The 27,799-nt window shown below is 41.1% G+C and overlaps 1 protein-coding gene across 1 annotated transcript in view; it reads right to left on the reverse strand.

The window, feature by feature from the left end:
- The window catches only part of PGGT1B (protein geranylgeranyltransferase type I subunit beta), a 34,595-nt gene continuing 14,546 nt past the window's right edge, over nucleotides 7,751-27,799 (reverse strand). The window contains 7 exon segments of the mRNA XM_021380593.1: nucleotides 7,751-8,337; nucleotides 8,340-8,471; nucleotides 11,532-11,640; nucleotides 13,487-13,671; nucleotides 15,206-15,251; nucleotides 17,630-17,762; nucleotides 20,296-20,447. Coding sequence (XP_021236268.1) covers nucleotides 8,282-8,337; nucleotides 8,340-8,471; nucleotides 11,532-11,640; nucleotides 13,487-13,671; nucleotides 15,206-15,251; nucleotides 17,630-17,762; nucleotides 20,296-20,447 — 813 coding nt within the window. The 3' untranslated portion in view covers nucleotides 7,751-8,281.

Below are 27,799 nucleotides of genomic sequence, written 5' to 3' on the forward strand. Positions count from 1 at the left end.
CCTTAGTCACGAAGTCAACCAGGGCGAGGAGACCATGGGAGAGAGTCAGCGGTAATGTTCTACCCTCCCTGGGATGAAGAAAAGCCTGTGCTCACCTTCCCCTCACCCAGCTGCAGGGTGACAGGGGAAAATGCATCTGGAGGGTGGAGACAGATGGGCACCTTTGTGTCAGAGCTGGCGGCCCGGGGCCTTTATCCCTCTGGTGACTGCTGCTGCCTTTCCTGCAACCTTTTTGAGGTGGTGCTGAGGGACTGAAATAGCTGGGAGCCCCTCACCGGTTCCACACCAATCACAGGTAGTGAGGAATTTGCTTTTTGCGGTTTCTATCCCTTGGTTTCATCTCTCAGGTTGGTTCCTTTCTATGGAAGCTGGATATGTGAAAATTAATTCAAAACTGTGGTAGTCAGGACATTATCAAACTCAGAACACAACACGTTTTGCTGAACTGCAACAGTGAAGAGATTTAATTTCCTTCATATCACTTAGGCAGGAAGCATCTCCAAAAAAGCAAGGATCCTCGGCCCTATTATCCATGGAAGTAAATGAATTTGTTTAGTTTTATACACTGTCATGCAGCAGAACGCTTACCTTGGCACATTGATATGAAAGCAAATTATAAAGGAAATGTATGTTTCTTGGCTTGTGAGTTACATTGGTTATCCCAGGCCAGCAGTGACAGCTCTAGATTTTCTGGCTGATCTCCTCCATCTAAGTTTCTACTTCTGAAATAAATTTGTGCAGGAAAGCCTGGGGCTTTTTTTTCCCCCTCCTCTGGGATTGTGGAGTATTTTCCCATTTCTGTAATACAGATAATCTGCTCGAACATGCATCCTCAGTAGCAGTCCTCATAAGGCCCTTTTCCCACCGTACACCTGCGCACTATACCAGAGTTTATTGGGCACCGTGCCCTGATGGAATCTGCCTAACACGGGCACTGCCACAGGTGGCCATGCAGAAAGGGCTGATACCAGCAATTCAGTGCTGGGGAGAGAAGGAGCATTTCCTTTATAGCAGAATCATAGAATCTCCATGATTGTCCAGTCCAACCATCCACCTACCACCAATATTTCCCACTAAACCATGTGCCTTGGTTCCCCATCTGAAAGTTTCTTCAACACCTCCGGGGACAGTGACACAACCACCTCCCTGGGTGGCCTGTTCCAGTACTTGATCACAGTTTCAGAGAAGAAATTTTTCCTAATGTCCAACCTGAACCTTCTGTGGTGCAACTTGAGGCCATTCCCTCTCGTCCTGTTGCTAGTTACGTGGGAGAAGGGGCTGAATCCCACCTCATCACAACCTCCCTTCAGGCAGTTGTAGAGAGGGATAAGGTCTCCCCTGAGCCTCTTCTTCTCCAGACTGAACAATCCCAGCTCCCTCAGCAGCTCCTGATAAGACTTGTGCTCCAGACCTCTCACAGCTTTGTTGGCCTTCTCTGGACACGCTCCAGGGCCTCAATGTCTTTCTTGCAGTGAGGGGCCCAAAACTGGACACAGTACTCGAGGTGGGGCCTCATCAGGGCTGAGTACAGAGGGATGATCACTTCTCTGTTCCTGCTGACAACACTATTTCTGATACAAGCTAGGATGCCACTGGCCTTCTTGGCCATATAGGCACAGTGCTGGTTCATGTTTACCCAAGCGTCGACCAACACCCTCAGATCCTTTTCTTCCACACAGCTTTCCAGTTACTATGCACCAAGTCTGTAGTGTTGCCTGGGCTTGTTGTGGCCAAAGTGCAGGACCCGACACTTGTTCTTGTAGTTCCCCTGTTCCTCCTTATGATTCTTCTTGTAGATGGGAGTCACGCTGGCAAGCCTCCAGTCCTCTAGGACCTCTCCTGTTGACCAGGAACTCTGATAGATGGTGGAAAGCGGCTTGGCAATCACATCCACGAGCTCCTTCAGCACCTTTGGGTGGATCCCATCTGGACTCATGGCCTTGTGGCAGTCCAGGTGAAGTAGTAGGACTCTAAATGCTTCCACCTGAATCTTGAGGGGTTTATTCTGCTGCCCATCCGAGACTTCCAGGTCAGGGGGAGAGTACACCAAGGGTAACTGGTCTGAATGTTAAAGGCAGATGTAAAGAAGGCGCTGAGAACCTCAGCCTTTTCCTTATCCTTAGTGGTCACATTCCCCACTGTGTCCAGTAAAGGATGGAGATTCTCCTTAGCCTTCCTCTTACTGTTCAATTATTTGTAAAAGAATTTTTTATTCTCTTTTACTACAGTGGCGAGGTTGAGTTCAAGCTGGGCTTTTGCCTTTCTGTCTTTCTGCCTTCACATCCTACAACTTCTCTGTACTCTTCTCTGAGTTGCCTGTCTCTTCTTCCACAGGATGGAGACTCTCTTTTTCTCCTGGAGTCTCAGGAAAAGCTCCCTGTTCATCCATGCCAGTCTTTCCCACCGGCTCATCTTGTGGCACAGGGGAACAGCCTGCTCCTGCAACTTTAAGGCTTCCTTCTTGAGGAGCAGCCAGCCTTCCCGGACCCCTTTACCCTTCAGGACTGAATCCCAAGGGACCCTCTCTACCAATGTCCTGAATAGTTCAAAGTCCACCCCCCTGATAGGCAGCAGTTTTGCTGCCCCGCTCCTGAGTTCACCAAGGATGGAGAACTCTACCATTTTGTGGCCACTCTGTCCAAGTCAGCTCCTGACCTTCACATCTCCCACCAGTCATTCTCTATTTGTGAGCAGCAGGTCTAGCAGAGCACCTCCCCTGGTAGGCTCTCTTACCAGCTGTATCACAAATTTATCTTCCATACACATTAGACACCTCCTGGACTGCTCCTTCTGCACTGTGTTGTATTTCCAATGTATATCAGGGAAGGTGAAGTTTCCCATGAGAACAAGGGCTGGCAATTGAGCAACTTCAGCCCCCTGTCCATACAATGCTTCACCTGTCTCTCCGTCCTGATTAGGTCCCCACCAGGATGTCCTCCTTGTTGGCCCTCCCCCTGATCCTTACCCATAGAGTTTCAACCTTATCATTCCCAGCCCCGAGCTCAACAGCAGCAAAACACTCTCTAACATGGAAAGCCATGCCACTGCCCCTCCTTCATTGCCTGTCCCTTCTGAAGAGCTTGTAGCCATGCAGAGCTTATAGCATTCCAGTCATGGGAGCGATCCCACCATGCTTCTGTAGTGGCAACTAAGTCATAGTTTGCCTGCTGCACGATGGCTTCCAGCTCCTCCTGTTTGCTGCCTGTGCTGCGTGCACTGGTGTAGATGCACTTCAGCTGAGCCCCTTGCCTCAGTCCCAGTTCCATCATTGTTCCCCCAGGCTCATCTCTATCAGACCTGGTTTTATCTCCCTCCCCCTTCATACCTCTTTTAAAGCCCTGTCAAGGAGCCCTGCCAGCTCCTGGGCTAAGATCCATTTCCCCCTTTGAGACAGGTGAGACCCATCAGCAGACATCAGGCCAAGGAAACTGCCCCAGGGTCAGGAAAACCAAAATTACTGCAATTGCACCAGCCCCTCAGCTACATATTTATGAGTTGGCTTTTCCTGCTCCTCTCAGTATCCCTCAGTGCCACTGAAGGGACAGAGGAAAACAACACCTGTATTCCTGCCCCATCAGCCAACCGCCTCAATGCCCCAGTGTCCCTTCTGGTAGTCCTCAGGCTTCTCTCTGTGACTTCATTGCTGCCAGCCTGAACTATCCATAATGGATAGTGACCAGAGGGCTGAACCAGACAAGGGAGTGTCCTGGTGATGTCCCTAGGTAATGTATTCATGGGGGAAATGGATCTGTGCAGATGGACTGCCATCCCACAGGGCTCAAATGTCACAGACAATTGTCACAAAGCAGAGCAGCAGAGTGAGCAAGAAGATATCATAAATAGTGTAAAAGGGTGCCAGTGTTTGTTGTTGATTACTTCAGTGTTAAACTGTACGTTTGGAAATCACAAAAAAACACCATAAAACGCACATTTCCAAGCACGTGTGCTTTGGGTAAGGATTATGGCCTGCTTTAAGTCTCCTGGAAGTGTTCAGGGGCCTACACACAAATTGACCAACAACAGATTCTGTGTAAATTTATGTATGTAAACAGCTTTCTTCCATGGAGAGTGATATTGATGGGAACTGTTGCTAGCAGAAGAAAAATTGCCATGCACGGCACCTTCTGATGGTTGGAATGGTTCGACTGATTTTTGCATTCCTTGTTCTGATGGATGCTGGCAAAACCGAAAAGATCACTGAACACATAACACCGCATATAGCTCACAAACAGCAACAAGCCACACCAGATACTGAGGCATCTCTGAGGCTACGCCTGATGGAAAGAAGAGACAGACTCACCCTGCAATGCAAAAGCATCAGGGCTCCTGCACGAGGTTTATCAATCCCAGAGAAAGCACATGGATGCAGGTTAATATTCATCAGTTTAATGAAGAAGTACTCACATTACTGGGGATGGCACGCTGGTAGAGGCTCTGCTTGTGTTCCCAAGTTAACACGAGCCCCTCATGGGCTAGTCGCCTGTTCAGGATCCCATCTGTAGTTTTGCACATGCACCCTCAGTTGCTTTTACTTCACATTTCCCTTCACTTCTGGCTGCAGGTGCTCTGGTTAAGGCAAATGCAGTAAAATTAAAAGGCGAATTTCACATTCACCGTATTTTGGAGGCAGACTATTTGTTCTCCCCTGTTCAGCAAAGGGCAGCTATGACTTGTGTTCAGGCCTCTTGTCACTTCCAAGTATCTGCAGGTATCTGTCTGTATCTGTGTCTATATAATCTATAAATATCTCTGTATCTACCTATATAGATAGCTCGATATAGGGACAGAGCTAAAAGTGCATCTGTGCTACATGAGAAACTGTCTGGTGATTTCCTCTGCGCTGTCCCACGTGACATTAGTACGATCCCACACACTCCTGAGAAGAAGCTCTTTGAGGAATATAGGTCAAGTATGTAGACTACTATAAATATTTAATGTACTGAGTATGCTATTACATATTTATAAGGAATCAGCTAAAGTACGTAATGATGCATACTATGAATAAATAATAAAGTCGCCATTTCTGCTACAACATTTAATCACGTTTGACAGCATAAAGAGAATTTCGGGTATCTACAGTATTAACAAATATTGAGTGAAACACTCGAGTATTAATTTACCGGTCCTATTGATTTAGATAATTCATCTAATTAAATCAGAGACAAGGAAATCGGGTGAAGACAAAGGGAAGATGAGCCCTGCTGGCATCTGCCTCTGTAGTGCAGCAGCCTGGCAGGGGGAGGTTTCCCTCTGATGCAGCTACAATGTGCTGCTTTCACCAAGTCACAGCTGCTTTCCTTTGCTGGGAGGGAAAGCCCAACAAGACACATGCAGGCTGGTCTGTGGAGGGTGGCTTCTTCCGGAGGCTTCCTCAAGACAAACTCTTCTCCCACTTGTTAGAAATACTCCATTATTTTCTGCCTTTTTATTGTTTTCATGTGGAGCCGGGGTGGGTGAAAAAAAAAATATGTTGGTAAAGAGGACGTGAATCTGCTCATGACTAACGTCTTCCATTGCCAGCATTTGCAGCGCCCAGATCTTCAGCAGAGTGGCTGACATCAGAGCATATTTCACAGACAGAAAATAAAAGTCTTCCTTTACTACGTTCCTGCTTGCTGCAGATAAGGGTAGCGTCAGGAAGCACCAGGAGGCTCAACTTGCCCAGAGAAGCTGGCCGGCTCCTGCAGCCAACCACATGCTAAAATACAGGAAAGCGCGCTGGCTGTGCTGGAAAGCCTTGCAGCTGAACAGTCCAACCAGCAAAACCGCCCTTCACGTGAGCTTATGGACCGAAGGGGAGAAACGGAGAGTGATTAAGTAGAACAAAATAAGCTTTTTTGGTAAAGAGATAGGCTCGAAGGGTCCTGCAGAATCTGCCAGCCTGCCCCAAGGCAGGATAAGCTGCGTGCCTATACGTTGTTCTTGGCTGCTAGACCAATCTGACATGAAACGCCTTTCAGTGTGATGCTCCTCCATCATGAGGCTGAAGTTAAAGGAGGCTTTATAATGCTGGTTTAATAAGCAGTACAAAGGCCGGGTTCAAAATTAAAGTGTAATTTTGTTAAAGGAGCCTACTTTCGCAAGTTATGGTCATAGTTTAAAGAAAATTGCTAAATGACGATTCGTGGACAGTTAAACACCAAGCATATATAGCTCATTGCTTAGCAAGATCCCCAAATGACCCAAGGGTAGCATATTTCAACAGCATTCCAGCGTATCTGCCTTTCCAGGCAGTGTAAGCACCATTCCCACTAGCACTGAGGTAACAGTAAAAGATGTGCCTTGACTTCAAGGCATTTTCCTTTCACGTTGTGCTTTTGTGGATTCCTTGTCAGATGACGAGGATCCTCCCTCACAGGGCAGAGCCTGTGCAACACATGCTCTAGCGAAGGGGAGAGATCTGGACGGAAACCCAGCAATGCCTCTTGCAGAAGTAGCTGCAGGAAGGCCCCCAGGCTATCTTACAAGGGTATTTCAACCCTGGCACCGCCAGCTCACTGCTATTTTAACCAAACAGAGAGTAGCCTCCTGGTCCTCAAAGCCCAGACTGGTTCTCAGCGCCGCTCAGAGTTCACAAGGAAGCCACCTTCACACCCATACGTGCAACCACAGCTGTCAAAACACAAGCCTCTGCATACAGCTCCTTTCTTTTGCTTGTGCATTTGAACAGCCTAGTCTGGCAAGTGGAGAGCCTGCCACAAACCTTTCCCCTCCCATGCATATTTTGGGATTCTCAAAAATTAGAGGCTGAAGATTGCTCTTACATGTATTTTCTCTTGCTTGATAAATTTCCTCCTCATTGAGGCAGCCTCTTTTCTTCCTTGGGATCACGCCCATTCTTCAGTTACATACAATTACCATTTTTGTCCTCCAAAGGACAGAGTTGGGACCTGCAGATGGACCTTGTGAAGGCTGGTCTAACACTGCAGTTACCAAAGAGGGCATTTCACCACTGCTTCAGGAACCGAGCAGTGGTGTGGGATTTCTGCTGCCTTTGGAGAGTGCAGCTGGAGGTTTTCACATTCTGTGCTCTTTGAGGATGCTGAGTGGGCAGTTCTTCAGCCACAACATGTGACTGGCTTGCAAAAAACCCATTACTGTTGAGATCTATAGCTTGGCAGAAAAAAAATAGGTTTTCCTGCTTCACAAAGCAACAAGCCCTTGACATTAATTAAATTCAGAAATTAATTAGACAAATAGAGATTAGGAAGACAAAAACTTTAAAATGGTGTTCTGAAAGTGTAATTCTCTAATATACTGTAATCACTTAGTAATTTAGTAGTCATTTAGTACAGAGATGATGACTTAAAAATATATAAAACATGCACGAATTAGCTGATTTTCTCCACAAATCGCAATTACTTGCCCTGAGAAATCAGCTAGCTTTTTTTTTCCCCGCAAAATACAAATTTTCCCTGTTGTGACGTCGCTTTTGATAAATACTCCTTAGAGATGAGAACCTGCTAACAGCCAGGGAAACTCAGCCACTTTAGCCCAGAATTTTTCAAGCACGTATTTGCTCCAAAATAATCAAATGCACCATTCCTCACCAAGTAAAGCAAGAAAGGATCAAGTTTTCCAGTAGAGCAGCTTATTTTGAGCACAATGCCATGTATCAGCACACCACGCTCTCATCAGTATCCCATGAAGACAGAATTTCAGTTGAAAACATTTTGTCTAACCATCCATCATGTCCATGTAGTAAGTACCCAGGAACAACTCATTTAGTAAGGTCACACAACTTTAGAAGTCCAGAATATTGAATAAAATAATTTTATTTGTATTTATTTGATCTTTTTTTAACAAAGTTTATGGAATCTGAAAGTAGACAGTAAAAGGTAACTTTTAACTGAGATTTAATATGGGAGATTCTCTACCCAAAAATATGTAAGACATTAAAATCATAAAGATCCCCAAGGTTTTGTGCTATACTGTATGATATGTAAACAGATTTTGAAAATACTTTCCTATTATATATTTTGACACAGTATGCACAAGTTTTAAAAAATAAAATAAAAATGAATTTTAATTGCCTCAAGGAATTTCTTAGACATAAAGCCATTTGAAGAGCCACTTACAGTCTGCGGTGACAAACTCCTATGTAATCAAAATATTTCCTTTTTTTCCACTACGCAGAATAACCCGCTGAAGGCAATCCCCTATCAAAGTGATGCCAGCAACACAGATCTGATTGCATGACTCCAGCACTTAAAAGAGCACATTGGTTATACATGGCTTTTAACCTTGGGCTACAATTATGCTACCAGAACTAAATTTGAGTCTAAATCAGTTGTGTAGAGATGTGCACGTCATCTGAGCACTGCTTAGAGTCCTTGTTTTCCAGATCTGGTGAAGGTGGTGAAGGCGCTCTGAGGTTCTTGTGCTTACATTCAGGGCAGGATGAACCTTACAAATACCAGCTTCTCCAATTAACGACAAGCCACAGATCCCAAAGTAGGCATGCAAAGCATCTGAAAGCAGAACAGAAAATGAAATACAAAGTCATGTGTCTTTCTGACTGTAGCAGTCAAGTGTTTCCGGAATTCAGCACCCCTGAATAATCACAGACAAGGAAAACACTTAGGTGCTATGTTCTGCACGTGAGATTTAACATAAAAAACAATTTCTGCTCAAACCCTCCAGGATGAACTCATGCTATGCCATCTCTAAGATAAGAGTTGTTTTATTTTCAAGCTGTTTTTGCCCACTACTTCCTTTTTTCCTCAGACCAAATTTGGCTCAGACCAAATAGCAGAAGAATTTGAAGGAAATTATTTCTAGCTCTTCAACAGAGCAAATGTTTTCTCCCAAACATGACAGAACTTTTTGACTGACAACGTGGTGGACTGATGACTAAAAAAATCATCAAAAGCGACAACAGCTGTCAAACAGCAAGACTGAGAAGTATGAAATACAGAATATTTAAATACATATCTATATACAAATATATAGAATATATAAATCATCACTTTCCCCATCTTCTCCCCTTCAAGAGCGAATACCCTTAAGACAGAAATTAATGAAGTGGCTTGATAACCGACCGTGCAGTTAAGTATGTTAGGCAAGGAGAACTTGGCTTTAGGAGGTACAGTGTATTAACCCCTGTAGACAGCTGCACTGATATGCACTAAAAGCCACATACAAAGCTAGCAGCTGTATATGGCTGTTTGGTGGGTTGAATCACAAAGTCCACCAGTTGTGCAAATCCGTAACAACTCGATACTTGTTAGTCCTACCAAAAATATTTTTATGAAGTCTGTGTACTCATATCTGTTTCAAGCTATAAAAGACCAACGCTTTTCAAGGCTGAAGTACATTGGTCTAAGCGTCCAGGCTGGACGTGGCTCTGGGCAGCCTGGTCTAGTGGTTGGCGACCCTGCATTCAGCAGGGGGGTTGAAACTCGATGACCTTTGAGGTCCTTTTCAACCCAGGCCATTCTATGATATGATTCTATGATAAAACATGATGAAACTTTGCAACTGCTCAGCTGCAGTTACAATACTGCATATCAGCAAAGCAAGGTGTTATGCAAATCAGTACTTCAACAGAGCAAACCTCTCTTCAGTCCTTTACATTTAGTAATTGTACACATTGATTTTCATCTTTCTGCTCTCGTTTTAATCATGTTGAATCATTTCATCCTTCTCCTGCAACAGTTCTAATTCACACAGGCTTCCAATTCTCATACTGTTTATCATTTACAGAAAATAAGCGAGATGCACAAGAGTTGCTGCATGACTGCCCAGGGTCATGCAGCAGTACATGTACTAACACAGAAGTTTATTAAATTTAGTCATGATTTATGCCCAAGTCTAAAATAGTAAAAATAAAATCAAATGGTTTCGCTATGTGTTCTAGCACTTTGACCTGGGTAAGCAGCTATACACCACTCAGCTGCTCCCTCTCTTTCCTTCCTCCACCTCCAGTCTGACAGAGGATGAGAAAAGGAAGAGTAGAAGTGAGAAAACTCCTGGGGTGAGATAAAGATATCAATAGGCAAAGCAAAAGCTGGATGTGCCAGCAAAGCAAAATATGGCCTTCACTCACTATTTCCCATTGGTAGGCAGATGCCCAGCCACTCCCTGGGAAGCAGAGGTCATCACATATAATGGTTACTTGGGAAGACAAAATCTAACTCATGCATTTTCCCCTTCCTCACTCCTCCAGCTTTTATTGCTGAACATGACGTTGCATGGTATGGGATATCTTTCTAATCAGCTGGCGTCAGCTGTCCTGGCTGTGTCCCCTCCCAGCCCCTCACTGGTTAGAGCAGTGTGGGACACTGCCCCACACAGACACGTTCAGCTAAGTTTATCAGTAAATAAAGAACTTAACACTGAGAGTGTTCAGTTCTGTTTTGAAGTATGAATCTCCCAACAAAGCCAACACCCGTGCCACCTCTACAAAACAGAAATAATACTACCACAGTGATCAGACAGAAACCTTTCCTACATTTGACAAATGTGGAGATCATTATAAAGAAAACAACAGTTGTGTTCTGATTCACATTGCTTTTTTTTTTTTTAAAAAAAAAACAGGTTGCACAACACAAATGCTTGCGTTAGTAAAGTCTGAAACCTTGATATTTAGCTAGACCTCAGGAAACCCAAGATGGTTTTCAAGCAAACGGAGGGCATCTATCTATCCCAAGAATTGTTGTTGGACACCCCCAACAAATTCTCAACTGTTGCTCAAAAAGAAATGATGGAAGGATGAAATAGCTCTGCACAGATTCTAAATAGTCTCATCCCTTATTCTGACTACATTTTTAACTTGATCAGTGACCTTACGCAGTTTATTATCTTCCCTGTACAAAATGGCACCAAGCAACATTACTAGCACAGGTTTCACAGCTTTGTAATGTCTTTATTGAACTCTAGCATCTTTTGAAATTATTACCAATTACTTTCAAATTATTTCAAAACATTTTAGCATCTTTGCAAGCTTTTCATTCCTTCAAATTACTCTCCTCCAAAATGACAATCACTGACTTTCAGATGTACTAGGTCTAATTTCTGTGCATAACTGCTATTGTAAATAGTAATCACAGAATCACAGAATTGCAGGGGTTGGAAGGGACCTCAAGAGATCCAAGTCCAACCTCCCTACTAAAGCAGGTTCCCTACAATAGGTCATACTTTGAGTTGTTTTTAAATATAGGTACAACTTCTGAATAAACTTCAAAAGGATTACCTTATCAAGGAAATAAACGGTCTGAAATACCTCACTTAAACCAGTTATGAATATATCCACTGTATAACATGTTTTTTAATTGGAACAGTTAAATACATATAGAAAGGCTTGTCTAGCTCTAAGCAAATAGTGATACTCCTTCAAAGAGTATAAACAGCTCCCTTCTTTCCCTTTTAAATCATGAAAATCTCATTGTAATTCTTATTTTCTTTTTTTAAAATGCAGTTTTTGAAGTAGACTGGAGCAAAAACCTCCCTTATACCCCTTGGATGTCTGACTGCTGGAATGTACTTTAAGCTTTAAATATGCTCATCATTATTTTGAAAAGCAAATTTACCTGGATGGCTATCTGGCCACTTGGCAAATCCACCAACAAGGCGATCTTGAGTTGACAGGATGTAGTTTCTGTTTTTCTCAAAATTTGTGTATTGGAATAAGTTCAGGAGCTGAAAAGAAGTTAGACTGTTACAGTAAGATACCAATGCTTAGTGTATTACTAACATTAAAATACAGTGCCTTTTTAAGGAGATAAGCACGGCAATATAGCATTAACCTGGTAAGCCTGCTTGCAAGATGAAATATCTTTACAGATCTACGCGCATTTATGTACTCATGCCAAAGATGGAACTCCTCCTTGCAAAGAAATTATATCACATTTAAGGATAAGGAACTGGGGAGGCTAATCATCAGCTGGCTGAACGTGAGCCAACAGCGTGCCTGGGTGGCCAAGAAAGCCAACAGCATCATATAATCATCACAGAACCATCACAGAATTATTTGAGTTGGAAGGGACCTTTAAGGGCCATCTAGTCCAAGTCCCCTCCCATGAACAAGGACATCTACATAAAGATCAGGTTGCTCAGAGCTCTGTCCATCCTGACCCTGAATGTCTCCAAGGACAGGACATCCACCACTTCTCTGGGCAACCTGTTTCAGTGCTTCACTACCATTATTGTAAAATACTTTTTTTCTTATATCCAGTCTTAATCTCCCTCTTTTAGTTTGAAACCATTTCTCCTTGTCTTATCACAACAGACCCTGCTAAAGAGTCTGTCCCCTTCTTTCTTACAGCCTCCCCTTTTAGACACTGAAAGGCTGCTATCAGGTCTCCCAGAGCCTTCTCTTCTACAGGTTGAATAGCCCCAGCCCTCTCAGCCTGATAGGAGAGGTGTTCCCTTCCTTGGATCATTTTTGTGGCTGTTCTCTGGACATGCTCTTATAGGTTCATGTCTCTACTGTACTGAGGATTCCATACCTAGATGCAGAGTAGAGGGGCAGGATCACCTCCCTCATTCTGCTGGCTACGCTTCTTTTGACGCAGCCCAGGATACGGGTGGCTTTCTGGGCTGTGAGGGCACACTGCTGGCTCATGTCCAGCCTCCCACCCACCAGCATCCCCAAGCCCTTTTTGGCAGGGCTGTGCTCTATCCTTTTGTCTCACAGCTTGTATTGATAGTAGGAGTTGCCTAGACCCAGGTGCAAGACCTTACATCTGGCTTTTTGAGCCTCATGAGGTCCTCCTGAGCTCACTGCTCACCCCTCATCCAGGTCTCTCTCGATGGCATCCTCTCCCTCAGGGGGGTGAAAAGGCACCAGTACCTTTTTCCAGTCACTAGGGACTTCTCCTGACTGCTATGACTTTTCAAATAATGATCACTAAGAGTGGCTTGGCGACTACACCAGCCAATTCTTTCAGGACTCTTGAGATGTATCTTGTTGGGGGACACAGACTTTTCAGTGTTCAGGTTCCTCAGGTGGTCATGAACCTGATTTTTGTTTCCAGTAGGAGGGATGTTGCTCCCCTTCCAACCTATCCACTCCAGGGGTGTGTGAAGAGTAGTTGCCAATGGAGACTGAAGGAAACAAGTTGTTGAGTACTCAGCCTTCTTCTTGTCTGTTGTTAGCAGCCTGCCTATATTGCTCACTACTGGGGATATGCCTTCTTGGACATTCCTTTTCTGCTTGATGTACCTGTAGAAACCTCTCCTGCTCTTCGCTGCACTCCTTGCCAAGTCCAGTTCTAGTTGGGCCTTAGCCTTCCTGATCCCATCCCTACACAGCCTAGCAGAAAGAAAGGGTATTGGAACAAGCTGCTCAGGGAAGGGGTGGAGTCACCATTCCTTGAGAGATTCAAAAAACGTGTAGATGAGGCAGTTAGGGACATGGTTTAGTGGGCATGGAGGTGACAGGTTGATAGTTGGACTTTATGACCTCAGAAGTCTTTTCCAACCTTAATGATTCTATGAAATCAAAACAAATTCATAATTATGCTGTATTTGTTTTGTACACTACCTTCAATGTCGCTCCCACCCAAAAGGAATAGCAAGTGTCTACAGGTTTGTTGGGTCGTCCATGGTAGCCATTTTGTTGTCTCATTACACACCACCTTCCTATTCTACTTAGTTCTTTTTCTGAAAAAACTTCCTCCAGTTTACCCATCAAGCACAGCGATGCAATACCACAAAAGGTAGAGCCACCTGCGAAGAAACAGTTGTTGCAATGTTTTGATATGCAAATGTTCACAGAAGCCTGTATAATCTCAATCAGAACTAAGTAGTACTTAGTAAAACTTGTAGAACTACAATCAGTAGTAAAAATTAAATCACTGGATTTTTGAAAGTAGGAAAGTATTATTTTCAAGTCTAAATTCTAAATGAATAAAAACACTTTAGTTCATCATACATATCAAAGGAAAAAAAAAATGCCACAGAAAAAAAAATACCGCTCACATAAGCCTGAATCCATTTTCTTAAAGCTGGAGGGACTCTCAGTGCTGTGCAATTTACATTACACAGCAGCTCAAGAACAAGTAAATGGTAATGCAACAGAAAACATTTTTTCATGTTAAACTTACAGAAGAAAAGCTATTGGGAAGCTAGCAATCAGACTGAAGCAGAGATGTCAAAAGCAGTGTCAGATACAATCCCTAAGAGAAGAAAAACAGAACTGTCTGATGATGAGCAGAAAGCCCCAGATATATTAGGAGAAATAAAAAAGCATGGTTAGTACAATGAAAGACTGATGGATTGGTGGTAACCAATACTAGTTATGTTTCTAGGGAATTTTTTTTTTTGGTCAAAAAAACTGCAAGAAATTAGAAAAGAAAGTCATATTGGTTGTGTATCACTGTCCTCTGAGTCTATTATCTGTAATGACAAAATTACAGCCTGGGAAATAACATACACAAGCTGCTGATGTAAGATTTGGGGCCCAATGTTGTTGACACTGCTTTGGTGTTAGAAAATCCCAGCCACTCTAAGGTTACTTTCATCCTGATGCTGAAAGACAGTAACTGAAGCAATGCTACCACTAGCAGCTATTCTGCTGGAATTTAGTTCAACAATGAGGGGCGTAACTTCAGTTTTTCAGCTTTATCCTCCCTGCATGGAGAACACAGTTCGAACACTACAAAAGTTCAGTTCCAAGGATAAATACAGAAACATGGGATAGACTTAATATCACATAAAAGTGAAAAGCTTCTCTATCGGGAAGAGATAACTACTTCATCACACGGAAGACTACTTTGCTTAAAAATACCAGTCTCTTGGGAATTCCTATCTTTACAGCTACCATCTGTTTACAAAACTCAAGTGTCACTTCAAGATTTGGGGCCACAATCTGTCACAGGAAATGTTTCTGGGTTTTACTAATAGCTGCTGAAATTGAAGATTATCAGGTGCACAATATAAAATCTCTCGCTGATAAATCCACAGGGTAACAATAGTACATGCAAAAATGGTTTGCTCTGTCAGCAGAACTACAGCCAGCATCTTTCAAGGTTCTTCAGGTGAAAAACAATGGAGCTGGTATAGTAAGAGCTCATCTGGTCTGATGCTACGCAGAAACTAAGGGAAGAAGGACAGTTCTCTGAGGCACATTTTAGATTTGCTTCTCTTCATCCCACTTCTTCAAAAGCAGAAAAGAAGTAAAGGCATGACATAACCTCAATTTCTAACAGCATTTCTCAATTCCAGCTTTAAAAAGAGGTGTAGAACATTTTGACATTCTTACCATGAGATTCCAGTCCTGCTCCTTGTGCCAGGCCATTATCATAAGACTGAAGAGAAAATTGTAGTGAACCAGTCACTTTAGAGACAAATTACTTTTAAAGACATTACAGTTGCTCAGTTTATTAGCAAAATCATCATCAGACTATAACTACCATTTAAAAACAGTTAAATTCTGAACGTATGCCTCAAAAAACTCTTTAGCACGAGACAGTAAACTAATGTTTCAGTTCAATTAAGACAGCTTTTAAGACTTTAACTGAGATAATTTTAGTTGCAATGTACATTAAAGGTTGGAAATGAGTAAACGTTTCTTTGTCAAAAAGGTAAAGCGTGTGATGTAGACAATCATTAAAGAAAAAAAATTAACTTTTTGTCTTTATAAAAATGGAAAATGGATAGGTATTTCCAAACAAAATTAAATGCATAAACGAAATCTGTCTTTAACTGAAAAGCTTTTAAAGCCTTTTCCTTTTGCAAGTGTTCATACAATATTTAATAACCAATAAACTGTCTCTGGACAAATACCAAACTTTATAGCGGGAAGAAAAATTATTCAGCATTTTATATTTAACTGGCCAATTAATGATTGGTTCATGTTCTGATTAAACAGATGAGGTTTTTTTTTTTTTTTTTTTCCTCCAAGTTCCAACTACAATTCTCATGTTTTCTTCAAAATATTTAGCAGTGGCTAGGAGATACGAAACATCTTGACAGACCACTGGTGACTCCGATAGTCATAGTCAAAGAACATTTAGTAGCCTTTAGGTGTAATTTCTTTGCAGATCTGTTGTCAAAGATCCCTTTAGTGGGGGGAGGGAAAGAAACAGAAGTATATGCAGAAGCTGCGCACGTTAAAACTGTATTCTTTAGCTTTTGAGTAGCTGCTGCCAGTTTAATCAGCTAAAAAGACTAAAGCATGACAGACAGCCTCAAAGTGCAACTTGACCTTCCAGAGTATGAACCAGTCAATTTTAAACAATGACTAACAACATCTGAATGTTAAAATACAGCATAAAGTTACTTTCAAGTCTTTGCAGTGCCTATTGCAAAGGCAATCCAAATATGCCTTCTCACTCCAGAGGCTCACTACTTGCTGAACAAAGGTGAACAGGCTAGCAAAATGATTCTGCTAAAGCTAATTAATACTAAAAACAGTGACTGTAAGAGCAGGCCGTTTGCTTAATGCATACCAAAGTAATTAGCTCTGGAGAAAAAAACAAGACAGGCTGTACGTTACTGCAACATGAAAGCTGCATAATAAAATACTGCCCTCAGAAAATGTACAAACCCAGTTAAATACAGTTCTTACTCCACACTCTAAACTTACACTCTAACAGTTATACAACCAGCTATTACATCATAATTAAATTATATCTACACATTTATATATATGCATTTTCAGATGACACTGTTATATGAGAAAAAAACGGATGCTACACTTAAAAATTCTTTCAATATCTCTACCAAATTTGAGACAAACCAAGAAATTTTAAGAACTATAGCATTTTAGAGTCCATTTTTGCTAAGCCATTCAAAATTTCAGCATCTGAGTATCCATTCTTTTTTAATAGGTGATACACTGACTTTTGAATATTCAAGCCAAAACTGAAGGAAACTGATAAAAACCGTGTTATTACAACCTGACAATTCCAATGACAATAAGAACTGACCTTTTTTGTCTGCAATCAGAACTGCATAAACACAGAAGATCTTAAACAAGACTGGGCCCAGTACTGACCCCTGGAGAACTCCACTAGCTACAGGCCTCCAACCAGACCCCGTGCTGCTGATCACAACCCTCTGAAATTGCTCTGACCTTCAGCTGTACTGAATCATATGCCAGAGTTTTGGTGCTGTACCACTGAAGAGAGTAAATCAGAAAAAATAAGCCAAGGAATTCAAAAACTTTTAACGAAGATTACCTTGTCTGAACAGCCACGTTATTCTTCATCCAGATAAGCTGCACTTCACATGTATGCCAATGTGAATTGGAAGAAGTCTGCTAACCACACTTGCTCCATCTATTTGCCAGTGATGAGGTATGACAGCAAAACAAAACTACACCTTCAGCAGCTTACTGCTGCACAAGCTGCTGTTTGTATCATACATGCAAGGCAGTAAGGTAACACTAGCAGAACAGGAGTAAGCACTTGCAAAAAAGTCTATTACCATATTGTTAGTTAAGAAATAACAAAGGGAATAAGTGCAAGCTGAATTTATTTTGAAATATAATATATTTAGGTTAATTTTAAAGCATCAGACTCACACTAGAGGAACATACCTATCCATTTTCAACTCACTGAAGTGGGAATAGAAATGAAGCATTCCCTTTTCAGTTAGGATTCCTACAGCTTTAGTCAAAAGAAAGAAACAGAGCTAATAACTTCCAGATTTTGTAAGAAAGAACACTTCTGAGAATACTCACCATACTTCTTCTGATGTAGTCTATAGCTTTTTTCATATCCATGCCTGACCAGTTATCAAGCATGTAGCAGATGCAGGAAGCACAGTACACAAACCTCATATCATTCTCACTTCCTTCTAGCACTGCACAGAAACTGTAAAAAAAAAGGTTTTTCTCATTAGATGCTGTGTAGCTTTTACATCAGAAATTACAAAAAGCATTTTAAGGAACTGAATAGTTTTTCCTTTCAAACATAGCTATCTAATACTGCTTACAGCATACACACAACTACAATAAAAAATAAATACACCTGATTTTCTTTCCAGAAGATGGATTTCTAGCTAAGCCAAACAAAAGGAATAAAACTATTAACATTTACAGGCTTGTATAACTCCACTTCCAGCAGTGACACTGCTCTTTATTTAACCAAAGACATCAACACTTAACATCCTTTCACCTATTACTCCACATACTGACGTGTAAGTTTCTATCCTACCACTTACAGTCCTTGGCAGAATTCTTTGCTTTCCTAGAAATCTTCAAAGCCTACACGACTTTTCTGACCTTAACTTCAGGATCAGATTTCCTTCTTTGTATAAATGTAACTCTACCACCATTTCTAGCAGAAATACTGAAAACTACATGCAATACACTTTTCTATTTCTTGTGGCTATGTTCTTTCCATCTCTGAAAAAAGTTTTGTTTCATCTAACACTACCCTGTGTAATCTACTGTATAATCTGCTTCCTGATATTCTTAAAAAGAAGATAGGTGCTGTGATTTGCTACCTGCCAAGCTTCTGTTTTGCTCATAGAACTACTTCAGATATTTTAAGAGTCAAACCACAGCAAGAAGCCAGCACAACAAAAACATATCTTAATGAGTCCACAATCAGATCTCTTAATAACAAAGATACTTCTGACTCCAGAGAGTCTTTCAAGTACCACTAGGACCCTCCTCCTTTGGCCCCAGGATTCAGTTACGTAGTCTAGCATCTTGTTGCATACAAAAGCCTCCAATATATTAAGAGATACATTCTCTTCTACTAACCCCAGTGGGGTCAGGCCATTTCCTCTGCATCTCAGATGGGGATGAATGCTGTTGCTCTTTGGACGTGGCAAAGATTTGGATATGGTTCTGGGGAACCAGGACACTTCTTAAGATGTGCAAGTGTTGCAGCACAACTTCATCCCGTACTTGGGTGACAAATGCACAGGAGGTTATCCAAATACTTCAAACTGCATTCAGCCAAGGCCAGGTACATATATTTAAATGTGTACTTTGTAATAGTTAGACACTTTATTTAATAAAAGATAAGAAACTAAACCTGAACCTAGAATACTTGCAGTAGATTAACACCCAGAAAAATTCTTTCCTTCACTCAGCTTACTTCCTGTTTCTATATGAGCAAGATATCCAGTGCATTTGCACATCCTTTCTCTTTGGTACACTGGAAGTGCTTCTCATAGGTATCAAACTGTGTATTCACTAGAACTTGACTCCTACCCAACACTTCTACACCAGAGATATGCAAAGAATTCTAATTTCTTCTGGGGTCAGGTTGGCTCCCTTTAGCAAGGAGAATGAAAAACAGCATCAAATATAAGAGTTATCAGTCTGCACATTAAAACTGTATGTGTCACAAGTATGTGTATGTTAACTGCATGCAGCTTATTACTGTAATCAGGCAAGATGACAAGCAATTGTTTCAAGACACGAGTGTGATGGGAGCACCTCATCTATCACTCCATCTTTTGGGCATACTTCAACAACAAAAATGGTCCAGTATCTACAACAGGAATACTCAGAGCAATGGAACAGGCACCTCCAGGTGCTTGAAGAAACTGCCAGCTAAGGCAGACCAATAAATAGAGATGTGTGATCTCATACAACTACACAGCTATATCTGTATATAAATGACAGCCGCTCTGAAAGTAGTGGTTTCATTGTGAAGTAAAACAGTAAAACACAGTTCCATAACAAACAACATTTCCGTAATTCTGCATTCTTAAATGTTCCTTCAAAAATGATATTCAGTAAAACGTCTCAACAAGAACAGATCATGTCTCCTACCAGAAGTTTTCATTATCTATCTACTTTAGTCTGCATGAACACCAGCTGCTGGTCAAAAAAAAAAAAAGAGCAACCAGAAGTAGATTAAGCAGTGTATATGGTCTATTAAAAAAATGCATGTAAAAAGGATGTATCTCACAGTAAAATTTACTAACACTATACTCCTATTGATAATTAAAATTTAGGGTAATTCATCGTGAATCTCTCAAAACTGAATCAAGTTCATCATTCCACAAACCTGAGCAAACATCATCTTAACATTGCTCCATGTCATCGCAAAAAAAACCAACCAAACAAACAAAACAGAGAATATGAATACTGAAAACCTCGCCTACCTGAAAGACACAGCACAAAGTACCATATTCCTAAGATCAATTAACTTTTCAATAATGAATATTCACAGTTGTGAGCAAACCTCATAATGAAAAACCAACCTAGACTCAAAATACTGTTTGGTCTTGTACACTACCAGGTGTTCTCTTACTGACCTACACCAAAATGCCTGCTAATGGAGAGAAAATACTGTAATTTTCCAAGAATCATGTTTTTCATGCCTCACTCCACACCTAGGTTTTATATCAACCTTCCAAAGTGTTGTAAAATATGTCTTTTACCTTCCATCTTCCAGCTGGAGAGCTCTCAGTCCTGCCAGTAAGGCATCTTTATTTACTCGACTTAAATCATCTCCAAGAATAACCAGACACGACAGACCTGTGTAAGTCATGGCTATGTGCCCGCTATCATAGGGATGAGATACATCTGAACCCTAGAAAAAAAGCACAACAAGAAGAAATAAAAGGTTGAAACACCGTAAGATCTTATTTTGTCAGGCATCCAACTGAAAAAAGAAAAAGAGGTAAACAGAATTCATTTCTCTTCATTGATTAGGCTTAAACTGAAGGCATTCCATTCAACTTTTCTGAGTCGAATCAAGCTACTGCACAGTTCTGCCACCTTTGTCAATAGGTCGGTATGAAAGTTTGGAAAAGATCTTTGCAAAGGCTGACATTTATTGCAAGAGTTAAGCATATCAACTATATCAAAGTTTATCTTGGCACATCACTGGACATTAGCTTCCTTGCAGTTGGATAAGCTGACTATTAAAGAGTCAAACCTCTTGAGGTTCTCTCCACACAGATTTTAGAACCAAATGATCTACAAGAAGAAAGCAGTGCAGGGGATTACTATCAATCTCTCTGTCATCTTTAGTAGTAACAAATTAGCACCTCACCTACTTTCATCTCTACTTCAGAACAATAATCAGAGCTTAAGCAAAGTATTTACAGAGGAAATAAAGTCAACTGAGAAGCTTAAATGAAAGTTAAATAATGACACAGTATAAATCACAAAATGAGAGACAGAAGGCAATAACACAGCTGAGCAACACTTTTTTTGTCAGTGATGTAAGTACATCCTGGATTGCACCACTGCAAGACAATGCAAACCACAATTAACAAGATGGCTTTGGGTACTTAAGCTTGTTCGTTCTGCTATAATTTGTTTTTGTTTTTAAACATGACAAAAGCTATTTCTATACTGAGCAGCCATAACAAGCAAGTTTTCAAATTACAATTCTTCTCAACAGAGCCTGCCTCCTGCCCTTGAGGTGGCAGTGCTCCCATCACTCTCTGATGACCCTCACATCCCACAGTCACAGAATCACAGCCTGGCTGATGCTGGCAGGGACCTCTGCAGACATCTGGTCCAAGCACTGCTCAAGCAAGGACACCTACAACAGGGTGTCCAGGAACATGTCCAGATGGCTTCTGGAGATCTCCAAAGAGGCTGCACAGCCTCTCTGGGAAAACTGTGCCAGGGCTCTGTCACCCACACAGCACAGAAGTGCTTCCTGATGGTCAGCAAGAACCTCCCGTTTCAGTTTGTCACCCCTGCCTCTTATCATGGTACTGGACACCACTGAAAAGATTACGGCTCTGCCCTCTTTTGCACCTTCCTTTCACTGATTTGTACTCAGTGGTGAGATTACTTTTGAGCTTTTCCAACCTGAGCACCCCCAGTCCTCTTAGCCTCTTCTCACAAGGGACGTGTTCCAGTCCCAGACAGGCTTCCCCACAGGACATCCTGAAGATGGGGGACAGTTGTGCACTCAAGCAGCTTTGAGAACTACTGTAATCATGAAACAAGTTTTTCTAACTTGAGTGGATGACAGGACCTACTCCCAGGAGGAACAAGTTCACTTACCACAGCAATTTAGGCATTCTAAACCTAACAGAACCCCAAAATCTTCTTTTCAGAATATCTTCTCCATAAGATCTGCGTTATTAGGAGCTCAATATTTGTGATACATTAGTTTATTTCAACTATAAAAATCTGCTCCAAAAAATCCAGACATATAGTGTGATGGACACTTGCTTTGACACAAAACAAGTTTTTAGTTTAAAGTAGTTGATAAATTTACTTCTAAGCAGAGGAAGTATCTAATCCAAAAACCCAAATCTGGACCAGTACTGAAACTGAAAGGATTCTCAGTTTTCCAATTCTGTAGTTCAAACTGCTCACATTTTGCCAAATAAAATACGAGACACACAGCAGTAGATGAAAAATATTTGGAAAGGTTCTTTCCTATTACAACTGACTGCCAAAAAATTTCCTAGCGGGTCCAGTCAGCAACTATGAAGAACACTAAGCTTCCAAACACCTGCATAATTGAAATTGAATTGTTATGAGAGGAAGAATTAATTTCTCCTTACTTAGAAATACATGGAGTAGGGGAAGTGCAGAAGATTCCTCTATTCATTTCACACAACGTACAGTGCAGAGCCTGCAAATCAATGCTAACTGCACATCACTGCTCTGTTTGCACATTCGTACAGCTAGTCCATCTCCACAGCAATGCTGACATCACAAGAAACTGAACAGATATTGTGAAACCGTTCAACTTCACTTTTGAAAATATTGTTTCCAGAGGACGACTGTATTTACTAAGCACGTTAGGTTTACTCCAAAGGTATTTTGACTTGACTTTCTAAAACAAGACTTACGAAAATTCTACCAAAAACTTCTAAAACAAACATGCTGGGATATTAGGGAAATTTTCTAAGGCATCTGTAGTTTTCAATATTCTCCTTTAGGTAGCCATTTTTCACACAATATCTACATAAAATAATTGAAAACTCCTCGTTCACAAAATTTTCTCTATTGTACTTTTCTATATACACATTAGTTCCATATTCCATGTAGGGCACTGGTAGCCTATAGACCCATTTAATTAAACAGGTCCTTATTTTCACTCATCGCAGTAAAAACAGGCTTCTGAAAAAGTGTTTTAAGTATACATACTATGGTCTTGAAACTAAATTATACTACCCTCTCCTCAAAACTGTATGAGTCACTTCAGGATCTGCACAAAGTTCAAATTCTAGATCCACATGCTTTTCCATACAAACATTTCAACACGTACCAGTAACACGTTGTTTTTCCAAATAGAGTATTGGCAAAAACTTGCAAGTGAGCTAGTTTTAATAAAGAGCAAAATCCATACTTTTGTGATGCATATAAAGCAAACAGTAGTGGCTGTTGGCTATACTTCATGAAGTTCATAGCTAAATTAGTACTGCCACCTCCCGCTATCCTCAAGCATCCACATAAACACTTATGTACAAGTAAGGCAGAAAAGACTGTTGAGGTGCATAATTTCCAAGTGTCATAATATATGGAATTAGGGAGGTGCTCTCAAGAACAGATGCTAGTAGGTTATACAGCTGCCTTCACAACTGATAGTTCTCCTTCAGAACAGGATTACCTTGCGGAAAGTAATTCAATTCAATTCTTTACACAATAAATTGGGATACAGGCAGATATTTTGGTATGTAATTAATAAAAGTCAATGGAAATGATAAGAGTCCAAAAGAGTACATCTGCCTCTCAGCCAAAAATCCCAATAAATGCAGCTAATATTACAATAAATTTGAATTAAAAACAGATGAATCAGAACCAAATACAAGATCATCCAAGAATTACTGAAAGGCATACTGGCAAAAGCTGAGATGGAGTTTCATATGTATAATTACGGTACGATTTTAGGAGCTTTTGATAGTCTAACAGATGTTTGTTCCCAATATACAAACACTGTAAAATAGAAAACATAGATATTCACCAGAAAATTAATGCAACCTGTTCCCTAATCAATCGGAGTTATTCAATTTTTAAACACACTGAAATTCACTTTATCTTCTAGAATTCATGTAATTATTTCAAGCTCACCGTGATACTACTCATCACACTTGGTTTTGTATCTATACACACCAATGCATGCTTCACACACTAATGAAACAGACACAACTGAGTTGAGATAAAAGATGCCTTTGATAGGACATCAATCAGAAGAACCAGAAATTTCAGCAGAAGAAAGAAGTAAAACCAACCAACCAACTCCCCTCCTTTTTTTTTTTTTCCTTTTAAAGAGGTAGAAGTTGAGAATTCATAGGAGTTGAAGAAACCAGCCCTGTGACAACTTGCTATCACAAAGCAGGACTGCAATGGCTCCTCTAAGGAAAAGACAACAACATGTCTCAAAGGTTTAATGAGATAACTGCTAGTAACTCTAAAATTTCCATGGATGGGAAGACAGTATATACTGTCTTTGCTATGAAGAAGGAAATCAGCCAGACCTTTTGTAAAAGCCTGCCCTATGCTTAAGAAAGACTCCATAGTCAAAGCAATTGATTTTTAATGGGTACTTTTGAGATTTCATAAAAAGAAGTTCTTCTTAAGATCTACAAAGTCAAGTTCTACTGAAATAGAACTACTTTGGCTTTGTAGACACTATAGCCAAAGTAACAGCAGCAACAGCAACTAAGCAAGCTACCACCCTCAGCACAAAAGGCACACTGCTGTCACCACCTGAAACTGTGAGCTTCATAGGCCAAGGACAAAGAGAAATGAAATCAAGTTATTTTAAGAATGACAGCAGTTACTTCTCAAAAAATAGCACCAGCAAAAAAACATTTAGCTCACGAAGGCTATAACTACATTTTGGAATAACACACAGCAACACAATTAGCGTTGCTGTCCCAGTGGCCACACTGCATGCACTGCAGAATTCGGGCCAGTTGTAGTCCAGCTCCTTGGATTACTTAAGTGCACTTGGGATGTGTTTTCAAGTCAACTTTCATTCTAAAGGAGTTCAGTTAGTGTGTATAACTCCTGTGGAGCAAGCACATCGAAGCGTATTTATGAAGTTCTCTGCTGATCTGAACTAAAATGCTAGAGCAAACATACTGTGAGAAGACAACAGGAGTACAACCAGGTCTATGCAACTCAGGTTTTGTGATAGCTGCAGTTTTTAGGACACATTTGGAATCACTAACTTGGCTCTCAGAGTGGAGTAAAACAGTCCTGCTCTATGTGAGTTGCCATCATGGTCTCCACAATATGAATTCTCCCTTAAAAGAATTAACACTTAAGGATTCAAGGTGAGGCAAAGCTTTCAAACATTCAAATCTTGTTCACTGACATAATAAAGTCCCCCAGCCCATTAAACAGAACAGCTATTTAAACTTAAACTTGTGGTCACCAACAGTTTTTAAGACGCATTCTCTGCTGTGAAAGCACAGGCAAGATCTTTCTAAACAATGTAAAAAATGGTACAAAACATATTCCTACAGGGGCAGTCTGAGTTTTCAAGATTTTTTCTCACTTGGCATCACTGTTAAAAATATGGATCATTTTGGCCTGAAGAAAATGCAAGATTGTGTCAAGAAGACAAAACAGATCTTTTTTGTTTTTCTCCAAGTGAAAACATATGCTATTTACCTCAATCTTATAAATAGCTCCAGGTGCTGGCTTTCAGTCTAGCCCCTAAAACTGACATTTTAATAGTTGGAAAAGATCTAGACCCATCTGAAACTGTAAGGAGACTGTTAGACCCTATTTTCAAAAGCTTGTTTAACTTCAGTAACATCAAATCTGAGAAAACACAGAACCCAGAGCCACCTCAGAAAAAAAAAATCTCATTCTGAATGATTCGTGTTTAAATGCAGTGATGAAAGTGTCATTCTTAACAAGCATCTTTTTGAGTTAAGACTGTTGAAGATTTTTAAGACAGTGTTGTGACGTGATCAAGTTTTTATTTGTTACCACTGCAAAGAGCTACAGAGACACCACCAAACACTAAAAGAATAACAGCTGAAAACAGAAAAAAAAAAAACTGAAAGAGCTAACCTGAAAACATTTAGCAAAGTTGAGAGAATCTAATGTATGTCTTGATTCTTCTCTATTATCTTGTAAGGTTCGTAGTTCCAAGAGAGATTTGGCTACCTCCAGTATGGCAGCTTCCCAGAGTTTGAAAATGAAACCATTATAGCGGCATGCAATAAATAATGCAAGTCCAAAATGCTTACCAGCATTTAAAGTAATGAATAAAGAAAAATGACAGGACCTTAAACATAACTGAAAGTCATTCAACTTGTCATTTCAGAACACTTTTGGGTAACAGTACTGAAAATCCTTTAAACATTTGTATGCCAACACATCAACCAAATCTGCTTCCGTTAATGTAGATGCAGTAACAAGGTATCAGTAGAGATTCCAGTGCTTTAAAAGAAAGCACAACTATTTGCAAATACTTTTCTAGATACAATGAACAAACTTGTAACTGATTTCCACAGGTTACATGATTCCACTCCTTTGCTCCCTCTGTAGACTGGCTAACACATTATGAGACAATGACAGCCTACAATACGTTCCCTGAAAAGAGAACATTTAAGTCTGAGGCATGCACATACCACTGGAAGTTAGCATTATCAAGTATAAAATTAAAATACTAGGAAATGCTAACAAGGGGTAATGCCATTTAGCATTTCTGGATTTTTGTCTTAAGAAAGCTATGCAAGATTTCAGAATTATATGTAGAACTCACCCATCCAACTTCATGCACTAAGGAGGACTAGAAAAAGGTTACAAGACACATGCGCTGGTTCATGTACTACATTGCACAACACTGACTGAAACCTTTGACAAAACGTGACTGAGCATTTTTATGATCTCCATCTGGTAAAGTTATGTCTTTGTTCATTTCTTAATGCTGCTATACCACAATGAAAGCACAACATCATAAAACAGTACCATTCTGGACAAAATGTGCAGCATACAGACAGACAAAAGCATGAAGTGATGGGTCAACACCTGGCTGGCAGATCAGGCACAAAGGGGTTATAATGTGGGTAAACGTGCTTATATCAGGCTGGCAGCTAGACACCAGTGGGGCTCCACAGGGCTCCATTCTAGGGACAGTTCTTTTAAGTGTTTTCATCAATGACTTGGGATACAGGACTTGAAAAAATACTACGTCAGTTTGCGGATGACACTAATCTGGGAGGAGCTGCTGACTCTCTTTGAGGGCCTTGCAGAGAGATCTCAACAAACCAGAGAGGTGGGCAATCTCCAGCCACGTGCAGTTTAACAAGAGCAAGCACTGAGCTCTGCACCTGGGACAGGACAACCCTGGCTATACGTACAGACTGGAGAATAAGAGGCTGGAAAGCAGCCTCGCAGAAAAGAATCTGGGTGTTCTGGTTGACAGGAAGCTGAATGTGAGTCAGAAGTGTGCCTTGGGAGCCAAAATGTCCAAACACACCCTGGAGTGCATCAGGCCTCGCACTCCCAGTGGGCGAGAGAAAGGACTGTTCCATTCTGTTCTGTGCTGGTGTGGTAGCCTCACATCAACACTGCATGCACATTTGGGCACCACAATATAAGGACATAAAACTATTAAGAGATTGAAGGCTATGAGGATGGAGAAGAGACTAAAGGGCAAGATGTATGAGGAGCAACTGAGGTCCTTGGATTTGTTCAGCCCAAAGCAGAGGAGGCTGAGGGGAGGCCTCATGGCGGCCTGCAGCTCCTCACAGGGAGTGAAAGGGCAGGCACCGATCTGTGCTCTCTGGTGACAGCAACAGGTTCTGAGAACAGCATGAGCTGCATCAGGTGATGGTCATGAGGGGTGTGAGGAGAAGGTTCTTCACCAGAGTCTGGTCAGGCACTGCAACAGGCTCCCTTGGGCAATGGCCCCAAGCTGCAGGAGTTCAAGAAGCATTTGGACAGTGCTCTCAGGCATAGGGTTTGAACTGTGGGTGAAGGCAGCAGCTGGACTCAGTG

This window comes from Numida meleagris, chromosome Z (genome assembly GCF_002078875.1).
Source record: "Numida meleagris isolate 19003 breed g44 Domestic line chromosome Z, NumMel1.0, whole genome shotgun sequence".
NCBI classification, from domain to species: domain Eukaryota; kingdom Metazoa; phylum Chordata; class Aves; order Galliformes; family Numididae; genus Numida; species Numida meleagris.